This window comes from Sinocyclocheilus rhinocerous, unplaced genomic scaffold (assembly GCF_001515625.1).
Source record: "Sinocyclocheilus rhinocerous isolate Xijiao unplaced genomic scaffold, SAMN03320098_v1.1 scaffold2647, whole genome shotgun sequence".
NCBI lineage: Eukaryota > Metazoa > Chordata > Actinopteri > Cypriniformes > Cyprinidae > Sinocyclocheilus > Sinocyclocheilus rhinocerous.
In genome coordinates this window covers 745,052-757,110 of record NW_015639108.1, presented here as the reverse complement: position 1 = coordinate 757,110, position 12,059 = coordinate 745,052, and the positions used below count along the sequence as shown (strand labels likewise).

The window sequence follows — 12,059 nt, the reverse complement described above, 5'->3', positions numbered from 1 at the left end:
TTTATAAATAATATCTCTTTGGATTTGAGACTTTAGTCTTTGCAACTTTACAGATCTTCTTTATGCACCAAGAGCTTGTAACACTCCAAAGAGAAAGGAAAAATTGAAATCGCATCATATGACCCCTTTTAAACTATTTTGAAAATTATATAAAAGTTTTTCAAACCATATGAAACCAACATGAATCCAAACTGGGCACAACTAGATTGTTAAAATATTTTTCTTCCTTTATGAACATCGTGAACATTCCCATTTGTCAGTGACCAATTTGCATATGCAATTACGTACCTAATCAATCTGTTTGAATGAAACAATCAAATATCATAAACCACTGTTGCATACTCTCCTTATCAGACTACTTTGTAACCCATAAGAAGGCTTTATAGAAAATCAGGTCATATATCCTGCCTTGGAATGAAAAGTAACCATTATTTAACAGGGATACACAGGGTGTCAAGCTTGATTTTGTCAGCTGTCAATTCGAATTCAATGTAAATGAGATTAGAGTATAATCATCATTGTCCTTTCACTGTCACCTTGAGTTCTAAGCTGTTTTAAATGTTTGTTATAATGTTTTCCAGGTCTGGACTTTGTTCAGGGGCGCATTGTTGGCGGATATACCCCCTCGCCAAATTCAATCAAATACATCGTGTCGTTACAGAGCTCGAAGGGCCAGCACTTCTGTGGTGGATCTCTGGTCCACAAATACTGGGTGCTTACAGCCGCCCATTGCAATATTGGGTGCGTGATTTTTCACCTTTTCTTTAAATAAATTCTCTACCTAACAGGCTGTTTATGAGACTTACATGATACACAGTATGGCAGGAAGCTTGATGGCCAAGTCCGTGGGTGAGTCGAACGCCAGAGTTAAGCAGACAGGCACTCAGGAGGCGCGCTAACCTTGACCCGTCATCACAGTGTGGGACTTAATGAATGCTGGCTTATCTGCTGCTTGGCACAGCTGAGGCTGCTAACAGCGAGAAATACTGTCATTCAATTCATGTCCTCTACAAAGAGTCACTGTGTATAACAAGTGATGTCAAGAAATCAGATATCAAGCTTATAACTAGGATCTGGACAACTCTTTCTTTCTTTATTTATTCACATTGTATTGGAGTGCTTTAGTATGGTGGTGCTAGAAAATCATTCCATGTTTTTTTCAGAGTCTTGACTGTATTTTTACTTGTCTTTAAGGATGGATCAGATGATGGTGGTGGTTGGAGACTATACTTTAGGTGCTTATGAGGGGACAGAGCAGTACTCCAAGCCTCTGTCGCTTGTCCCGCACCCTCAGTACAACAGCAGCACCACTAATGCAGATATCATGCTCATAAAGGTACGGCACTCTGGTTCTTTGCCTCTTATAGTTATACACTCACTCAAGAGTCACTCACTCACTTACGAGTGATATATTTAATACTGAATATATTACTTTCAAGTAAGTGAGTGTATAACTATAAGAAAGTTTTGTCTTGTTGTTTTTTTGCTTTCTATTGTAATGTACAGCACTTTGGAGCTACGGTGTAGCCAGTAATTGTGCTATATAAATAAACGAAAGTATTGGATGCTTGAATCTGGTCAATTATGGTATTCATGGCTTCAATTATGACAATCTAACCTAATCCAACCATAAAGAAACAACATAGAAAAAAATAAATAAATGCATTAAAATATTTTCAAAACATTAAGTTCTGATCGTCTAGTAGGAAGTTATTTTACCGACTGGCTATACATTATCCCTTACATAATTAAACTTTTCTGAACCTGTTGGTCAACCAATCAGAGTCTAGTATTCAAATTATATAACATTTAGTTCCAGTCCTTGAATTTGATTGGCTAAGCTGTGTTCCAGAAGTGCTCATATGAGTCCAACAATGCTGGAACTTGACATCATTCGGTCAGGCTGCATCTGCAAATGCATACTCTCTAAACAGGTACTTCTTTTGAATGAGTAATTACTTCATGATCGTTAAAAAATACAATAATAAATTTGAATGCAGCCTAAGTCTTGAATCTTTGAATCATTCATTCAACTGATTTGTTCTAAATCACTGATTCATTCAGTAAAAAAGCAGTTATTATAACACAGACTTGCTGTGTCTGAATATGCCTACTTCTCTACTATAAAGTTGCCTTTTCAGTATGTGAAAGGAGTAGTATGTCTGAATTCACAGTATTCATAAAACAGTATGCAAAAACTACCCAGAAGACCTAATACTTTTGCAGAGGTTATGAAGTGTGCATTCAGTGGACGCTTTAATATCCGTGAGGCCATGGGTGAGGATTTGTGAATGGCAGTGAAGCACTGCAACTGACACTGTAGATCATATGACACTGACAACATGACAAATGTAGTAAATCTGGATTTCATTCACACGCATTTATATTATATAGAACATACTTTTTTAATGGTCATGAAGTAAGTACTTGTTCAAAAGAAGTACCTACTCGCATATACGATATCCTTCAAAAATTAGTCATTGAATCATTCATTCAACAGATTTGTTCAAAACACTGATTCATAAAGGAACAAAATGCTGCTATTGTTTGCTGCTCAGAAACACGATGGATTCTGGTTTTAACATAAGTTTCTCTGACGGAGCAAAAATACATGAACAACTGGATAATATTACACTGAAATAGTTTGGTGTAAAAAAAAATTTCACTCAGAAATTGCATTCACACTTTAGTTTGGGGACCAATTCTTATTATTTACCAACTATTAAAGGGATAGTTCACCCAAAAATGAAAATGCAGTCATGAATTACTCACCCTCATGTCGTTCCAAACCCGAAAACCTTTGTTCATCTTCGGAACACAAATGAAGATATTTTAGATGAAATCCGAGAGCTTACTGACCCTCCATAGACAGCAACACAACTGAAACGTTTTATGGCCCAGAAAGGTAGTAAGGACATCGTTAAAATAGTCCATGTGACATCAGTGGGTCAACCTTAATTTTATGAACCTACGAGAATTATTTTTGTGTGCAAAGAAAACAAAAATAACACAAAAATAAGTAACCACTGATTGACTATTTTAACTATATCCTTACTACCTTTCTGGGCCATAAAACGTTTCAGTTGTGTTGCTGTCTATGGAGGGTCAGAAAGTTTTTGTAAAACACATTGTATTAAACATAACATTATGTTACAATTAGAAAGATTTGTTAATTTTTCATATTCTTGTAAAACGCACTCTAATAATCTTTATTTACTACTTCTAAAATGTAAGTTATTTAATATTGAGTTCGATACAGTTAGATGATGCTTTTATATTGACCCTAATCTGTATATCTGTCTCTGGATGTTGGCTCTTTCAGCTTAGTGCGCCCATAGAGCTCAACAGGTATGTGTCCCTCGCCCCGCTCCCCAAACAGAACGCAGGGCTGCTGGCGGGCAGGATGTGCCGGGTTTCCGGGTGGGGCTCCACCAGCCACAGCGGAGGTCTGACGCCCCTCACCCTGCGTACGGTCAGACTCCCCATCGTCTCCACCTCCAAGTGCAACAGCAGTAACTCCTTCAGCGGAAACATCACAACAAACATGATATGCGCGGGGTCCAGCACAGGAGGAAAAGACGCGTGTAAGGTACTGTGGAAAAGTACTTGACAATGGCCAGCTGACATTCTCCATTATCCAAATGCTCTACAAGGATGTTGGCTTTCTGATGTTCCCAGGGGGACTCTGGAGGGCCGCTGGTGTGTGATGGACGTGTTTACGGCCTGGTCTCTTGGGGAAATGGCTGTGGAGATCCTAGGTTTCCAGGGGTCTATACGGCCGTGTCCAGGTTCCGCAGGTGGATTGACCAGACCATATACAGCCCATTTTCAAGATGCCTTAAGTCAGCTGGTCTTTTCAGCAGGGAAGACTAAACTTGTGTGTGTTTTCTCCAATGCTTGCATTCATATAATGCACAAACACTATTGTTCAAAGATGGGCACCTTTGTCCCCTATAATACATTTCACGTTCTCAGCAGATTATTTAATTTGTCCATTACCAATGTCCTACAGTGAATATTCTTTCATTATTGTCAACATTTTCACCACATTTTAAATGATTCTGTGGTTCATTCCACACCATTATGTGGTGGAAAAAACAGTGATAGAATATATATTACACTCTAAAAAATGCTGGGTTGTTTCAACCCAACTTTGGGTCAAATATGGACTAACCCAGCTGTTGGGTTAAATTTTTACATTAAATGTTTAACCCAAAAGTTGGGTTAGTTCATATTTGACACAAAGTTCGGTTGAAACAACCCAGCATTTTTTAGAGTGTATATTTTAAACATTTTCCTAATAAAATATCCCCTTTGTCTTGCTTCTAGCATTTTATGTATACTACATACCTATATAGTTTTAAGAAATTAATACTTTTATTCAGTAAGCACGCATTCAATTAATCAAAACCAACAGAAAAGACATTTAAATTTAGTTACAAACGATTTATATTCATATAAATGCTTTTGGACTTTCTGTTAATCAAAATATCCTGAAAAAAAAATCAGTTTCCACAAAAATATTAAGCAGTGATTAAACCGCAAATTAATCAACACTGATAATAATCAGTGAAATGTTTCTTGAGCAGCAAATCAGCATATTAGAATGATTTCTGAAAGATCATGTGACACTGAAGACTGGAGTATAATGATGCTGAAAATTCAGCTTTGCATAACAGGAATAAATTACATTTGAAAATGTATTCAAATAGAAAACATCATCTTAAATTGCAATAATATTTCACAATAATCAAATGAATGCAGCCTTGGTAAGCGTAAGAGACTTCTTTTAAAAACATTCAAAAATCTTAAAGACCCCAAACTTTTGAAAGGTAGTGTAAAAGTGTCAAAGTTGAAGAAACACCCATAAATGAAAGCAAATGAATCCAAATCTAATGTGAAGCCTCTTACAACTACAATACACATTCAAACTCTAAAATAATGTGATTAATATGCATGATAAGTGCACAAAAATATCTGACAGTGATGTTGACTGATCATTACATGTTTTAATATCAGTTAGCAGCTAGATGTTGTGCATATAGTTGTAGTAATAAACAGTCGCCCTTTAAATTGCTTATTTACAAGGGAATTACCCGAAAAGGTTTCACTCAAAATATCCTCCTTTAACATTCTCAAACGGATATTAAATGCAGAAAAATTGCCTTTGTTTAGTTCAGTTGATGTGACCGGGAAGCCATAAAAAGATTTGACGTTGTACCGTACTTGCAACAATGGATGTTTGCACATCTAATAGGACTGGGTGTGTCTGCAATTACTCTTCTCTGAAGGTGGCATTAGTTCCAGGAGCTTTTGGTTTCATTGCCTGCACATGACACCACGTGTAAGATGATCGCTGCACGAACTACACGCAATGATTCGTAGCAGTTTATGTGTGTATCATATGAAAGCATCCCAAAAGCTCAGTTTAGATAATAACATCTTTTATGTGTCTGGAGCATCATTCATTACTTACATAATTAAAAACAATAGGTAACATTAAGCATAAAGGTTAAAGCAACCAACAACAAAGGTCATTTGGGAATAATGACGTTTTTGAGGAGGGCTGCTAACATGTTTGGCAGTAAAGGAGTAATCTGATGGATGTCTGAATAGAGTTTCATGGGAAATTAATCGCAGAACAGCATGTTGCCACAGGGAAAGGCATTGTGAATGAATATGCCACACAAAAATAAGTAAATATTAAGAACAATGCTAATTCCACGTGCCAGGACAAGCAGAACTTGTGATTGACGTGATACTTATTGTAAATATTTTTTTTATTAACCTACCAAGATTCATTTTATTATCTGTACCATAAAATATTTTGTTTTTTAAGATCTTTATGTGGTTATTGAGGTTTACAGCTGGTGGAAATGGGTCACAGTTTTGTTCTGAGTTACGTAATCAGATTACTTTTTTCAAGTAACTAAAGTAACACATTACTTTTTCATTTACAAAAAACTATCTTGAGTTACTTTTTCAAACCGGTTTCAAAAATCGGATGGTGTGCATACTATTTTGGTGACGAAATTTGTGTCACGCACACTGTGTGCGGACCGTCATGTACGCATAAAAACCAAAGTATACTTTGGCCTTTATTCATTTTGGTGTGAAAGGACATTTACCAAAAATAGACATTTTTTACATTCAAATCAAACAAGTAAGCCCATCCCGGATGAGAAAAAGTAACTTAATGCATTACTTTACATAAAAAGTAACGGCTCGGCACGGTTTGCGTTTCCACCATAGACTGTATAAAAACATGGACGTAGTGTCCGTGACGGCACCCGTAGATTTCCGAAGAGAGTTTTTGAAGCTCAAAATTGGGCGGAGCGGGCCGTCGCCATCTTGGCAGCGTGTCATCGCGCGTCACTATCAATAATCGAAAATGGACAAAGAGGCGGGAGCTGGTTGCTGAAACCACGCCCACCTAGCTCGATGGCGGTGATAGCAGCGGTTAGTATCGCTTTAGAGTGGGCGGGATTATTCACATGTCGTTAGTTGCGCCGCCTATACTGCCGCCACTCCTGAAAAACTTTTTCATTCCGCATCGCCCCTTCAAGCTTCCGCTGGATCCGCTCCTCTGCTATCAACGAGAGGAACGTCTATACTTCCTCAACAGACAACGAAACACCCACTTTTTGGTTGTTAAAAAGGGTGAGCTCGTTCAAAACAGTTGCGTTCGATCCTTCGCTGGAAAAATCGCAATTTGATATTTTCCCCCCAAATCGCACAGCCCTAGTGGAAACCCCCCCAAAAGTGAACCGTACCAAGCCGTACCATGCAGTGGAAAAGAGGCCTAAGTAACGCTATAAGTTACTTTTTTAGGGAGTGACGCAATATTGTAATGCATTACTTTTTAAAGTAACTTTTCCCAACACTGTTGGGCACACCAAATATGGCCGTGTAACAATATGGGGAAAAAAATCCCCCAAAAGTACAAAATTATTCAGTCAAAATCAGTCAATTTTAGTCCAATACGATAACATTAGCTAGTATTTTCAGGACAAAATAATCCTCTTTGGGTGAAAATGGCTGGAAACACAACATGAGGGTTAAAACTGAAGATGAAACGCATCCTGTATCTTTGGATTCAGTCACACTCTCAGAACCAGCTGTAGTCTGTCAACACATCATTTCCGACCACGCTCAGCTCATCTCCACCATTCCTTCCAGTATTAAACTGTCTGAAGCCTAAGCATTCAAATGACCTCTCTCGAAGGAAACAGGCTGGTTTTTAGCAAACCGAGACAAAGCTCAATTGGCTCTGTGTGTGTTTCCCATTTCAGCTATTCAGATCAGATAGAATGGAACAAAATGGCCTCTCATTCACAGATGGGAGGAAGCAGTGCACCTCGCTTCCATCCCGCTCGTTTCTGCAGTGGAGTGACAATGTCTGCTGCTCAATCCTGGAAAGGTTATGACTGTGCCTGGTGCAGAAGATTATGCTCTCAAAATCTTGGGCAGAGAAGCAAACCCCCTCAGCTCATATATCCAGATTGTGCCAGTATGAGTTCAGCATCACTCCAGCTTCTGATATTATTACAAAATGAAAACCTGTACACAGAGGGGAAAAACATCCCATATTGCGTTCTCTTGTGAATCACAGCCATGTTTTAATATCTTATTCTGTTTGGTTGGGGTTTAACTGAAAAAAGCATGTGATAAGGATAAAATAACTGAATAAAATAACAGATTGCTACAACTAAGATATGAGGTCTAACAAAATGTAATTGGCTGATAGAGTCAGTGCTTATTTAATTTACACAGCCATGTGCCTTAGCCCTTTAACTGTTTTCTTAACTGGTATTTTGGTAGCAAGATAAAGTGTAAAAACACTGATAAACTCTCTGTTTCACTACAGTGGAAACCATCTGATATATATAATCACAGGTGATGAAATTTGTTGCATACACAGTTAATTTATTTGTAAAGTTCAGCTCTTGGATCGTCTACAAATGAGCAAACAATGTATTACATAAGGGAGACATCCAAAATGTGCAGTACTTCAGGATTTCAGGATTGAGATACACTATAACAATAAGCCGGAACATAAGCATTAGGTCTTTGTTGCAAACCATGAGTGCTCATATGAAAGCGACTGGAATAAATTAAGAGGATTTTCTTAAAAAAAAGAAATTAAATCTGTATATTAATATTAATTCAGTCCCTTATATGTGTTTTATATACTATAATGGCTTTTCTTCATTCGTATATTCACCCTAACTGAATTTATGGTTCACCTTCTTTCATGAAGTGAATGAAAATAAGGCTAAACTAGTTATTAATAATAATAATAATAATTTCCCCCCAAACTTTGTTTTTGGACTTTATATATAAAAGTATATATATATACATATATATATATATATATATATATATAAATAAATAATATATATAAAATTTGAATAGATTTTGACGCCAAATTTAGATTCTCGTGATTATGTCGCAAGGTTAAGGTGTCACACATTTTTTTTTTAAGTTTTACTTGGAAAAATATGTTTGAAGACATTATAATGATTTTGTACACTCAGAGTCATTAAATCAGAAATTTTGTATAAAATGTTATAAACGTTATCTGAAATTGTATGAAATCAACATGAGTACAAATATCACGTTTAATAGATTGCAAATGTGCTTTAAACTATAATTACATAATAAAAGATTTATCATCTCGGACATCTTTATTTGTCAATGACACAAGGAAACATTTTTTTTTTCCATGTACCCAAGATTAATATTGGCGATTGCTGCAATGAAAGAGCTGGAGAGGAAGCCCGCGCCTCAGTGACGTTCATTCCCCATCAGGGATCTTTGTTTTGCATCGCTTCCCAATTTGCATTTGTTTCTCAGGTTTTCCATACGACGCTCCAGCCGCCGAGAGCGCAAATAAGGCGCATTCCTCCGCGAGCGGCCATTCGCATCTCCAGCATTCCCGACGTTGGGAAATTTGGAGTAATTCGAGCTGAACGCAGGAAATCACATGCATTCGCCCCGCGTCCTCGACACCCACTCGCGGAGACACGTGCGATAGAGGTAAACAGCCGAGAGATTCGCTCCACAAAATTCGCCTCGCGCTATCGATTCAACCGCAGATCAAGTAGCCGCTGTCAGTTCATACAGCATGTCGGATGTATTACCGTATAACGAGGACAAAATGACTCATTATGGCAACGACGGGGACGAGGAACACCTTTCCTTCACCTGCCGCCTCCAAGACACCAACAACTTTTTCGGTGACAACCAGAATAAACGACCACCAAAGCTCGGGCAGATCGGGAGAAGCAAAAGAGGTAACGGGCAAAGCCTTTCTTCATTACACGAACAAAATGAGTCGCTTGTTACGGGCGCAGATGATGCGAAATTCCATGTTGCGCTTCCCGGTTATGCCTTTACGCACGAAAATAGCGCGTGTCGAATGATTTCACGTGCGGTATAATCAGTTTCCTCGCGCTTTGAGCTTAAACTGTCTGTTTTCCGCTTCTCGAATAGACAGCGATTAGGATACAGTGATGTATTGCGCCATTTCGGATGTATTAAAATTCATGGCAACATGGAATCTCTATCTTTGTGCCTGTGCGCTACGCAATAGAGGATCTGTGAGTTGGTCTCTCATCATAACCCTAGTGTCTCTGTTCACTGACAGTCATTGAAGAAGACAACGATGGCCAAGCACTGGACAAGAGCACAGAGAAGTCCTCGTCGGCGTGAACGGACCCAAAGACTCTTAACCTCTCTGATGTGTATATCCAAAGACGTTGTGAAGAGGCACTCTGGAGACAAGCACTCCACACATTCTCCTCTCGATCTCCCAAACTCCATTGTCCAGGGTTTACAGCGGGGCTGACTGAACCAGCGGCCCAGGGGCTTGAAGGAATACTGTGTTTTCCAAACTATACTCCGAGATATGTGTGCAATGACAGGGTTTGGTCTCATTAAAGAGACGGACTCTATTTTTGTTGTTGGTTCTAATGAAGCAATTCCATAGACTGAGCTGAGCAAACAATACCATTAACATCAAACCAGTATCTTCCCGCTTAACCCAGTAGCCTACTGGTGGTGTTAATGGTGTATACTAGCAATGTCGACTTTTTCTTCCAGAGTGGACCTCCAAAGAGGTTCCACTGTGTATGTAAAAAACAAAACAAAAGGCTATTTATTAAATCTTTGGATACATATTTTGCAGTGTTGACGGTTGAGCAACCGTTGTATATGGAACGATGACGAGAAGTGACTTTTGCTTTCGATCAATGTTTTGTATGTAGCTTAACCGTGATTCTCGTGACCTGCTTCGTTTCATTTCATTCATCCGATGTTCGGTTCGATCTGGAACGTCAGTTTACGGACAGTAACCTTCTTATCGTAAAGCATATTAACTGTAGATGTGCCAAATTGATCCTGACAAGAAACGTATCTTTCTGTGCTTTCTTCACGTGCACAGGTTTATTACTATTAGGTGGTCATGTTTACAGGGCTCTTTCATACTACTTGTGATGTATTCTAGTTATGCATGACGAACCTCAAGACCTCAAGAACGTCTTCTTGAATATATTACGTATTTATCTCACAGAACATTTCTACAGAATATCTGTTATAATAAAGATTTTGAGAAACATTCAAAGAGACGCCGCTCGTTTTTCCCCTCCCCCTGACACATCTCTAATGCTCCGTTTAGCCCGGTTTAATCTGTGCGCGAGCTCAAATCCAGGGGACGTGACATTTCCGGCTCTGCCACAAGCTTTAAATGATTCATGGTTTGGGATGAGCGTTGTCAAAGCGCACCATTTGAACTCCAGTCCGCTGAGGAATCACAGCAAATATTATCTGCAGACTGTACGAGGGAGTTTTCAAGAGCTTCTCCTGCCAGTCTGGAGGTAACGGTTATTAGAAACGCTGGCTGGATGGATGGGCTGCCATGGAAACAGATTCGACCCTCCTGAAATTTCCATTGTGTCCACTAGGGAAAGCACAGCAGAGGATCTGACAACGTGGAGGAACATTACAACTTTTTAGACAACATTAAAACTGCGTCCATAAATTATATTGTGTCGCTGTGGCACTAATGCAGCACTAAGCCCTATATACTAGGCTTGTCTTATACAAGTTATCCATAGTGCCTTTTACCCATTCAGCACTATTCCAAAATTATAAGGCATCCTAAAAGAGGCATTTGAGGACACTCGCTCCAGTTGGAGACAGAGACGTTTCCTAAAAAGCGAAAAGCAGTCTGAGGTTGGTGAGTTCAGATTGTGACATCATGCGTTTAAAAAATGTCACAAATCCCAGGAGAAGACTGTAGGATGTGGATGTCAGCCGAATAACGTTAGCTCACGTCAGAACGCATTATGTAACGCACAAGGGAAGTCGGCGCTGTGTGGTGGCAAAGCCTGGTGTGTGTTTGGTAGAGACATGCAAATAATCTGGCTCCTGCTGCAATTTGCATTTTGCTTGGGTTTCGGCGGGGGGCTCCGGGCTTGGGTTTCATGGGAGTGCCCCGACCAAAGACAATAGGACTCACACATGTTAAAATGGATGCCTGCAGAGGCATGATCAGAATAGGGAAATTGTGTGGTGGCTTTGGAAGTGGAAGCTGTGGAAGGTTTCTGCAATTCTGAGAATTTCTGGACGGGTTGCTGTAATTAGTCGAGTATGAAAAGAACTATTTGGAATGTTTGAGCTGCTGACGTAGATTGTTCAGAGGCTGAATTGAACTTTCTCATTTGTTTTTATGCTAATTGAACAACTTTTTTTTTTATCCATGTTTGTTATCTGTCACCATAGTGCTGAGCAGTGCTAATCAGTCAGTATAACCACCAATATAAGTCATTATGTGAAACACTAGTCAAAGTCTTCAAAATGAAGCGAATAAATAATTTAATAAAACAATAATTTAATAAATAAATAAGTTAATAAATAAACAGTTATATATATATATATTTACATAATAAAATAATATATATAACCATTTTTGAACATTAAATCTGTCTATTATTATCTGTTATTATCTAATTATCTATCTATACATATGCATACAATTATCTATGTGTAATTATATA

General features: G+C 38.5%; 2 protein-coding genes across 2 annotated transcripts in view; both read left to right on the top strand.

Annotated features, from left to right (window-relative positions):
* The window catches only part of LOC107751023 (trypsin-like), a 10,464-nt gene extending 1,568 nt beyond the window's left edge, over positions 1–8,896 (top strand). Inside the window, exons 2-6 of the mRNA XM_016566594.1 lie at positions 582–741; positions 1,195–1,336; positions 3,323–3,589; positions 3,679–3,842; positions 8,857–8,896. Of these exons, the coding sequence (XP_016422080.1) occupies positions 582–741; positions 1,195–1,336; positions 3,323–3,589; positions 3,679–3,842; positions 8,857–8,896 (773 nt within the window). The remainder of the gene's footprint in view (positions 1–581; positions 742–1,194; positions 1,337–3,322; positions 3,590–3,678; positions 3,843–8,856) is intronic.
* On the top strand, positions 8,773–10,577 carry camk2n1a (calcium/calmodulin dependent protein kinase II inhibitor 1a). Its single transcript, XM_016566602.1, has 2 exons — positions 8,773–9,296; positions 9,650–10,577. The coding sequence occupies exons 1-2, from the start codon at positions 9,128–9,130 to the stop codon at positions 9,712–9,714; spliced, it is 234 nt and encodes a 77-aa protein (XP_016422088.1). The 5' UTR covers positions 8,773–9,127; the 3' UTR covers positions 9,715–10,577.
* The last annotated feature ends 1,482 nt before the right edge of the window (positions 10,578–12,059 follow it).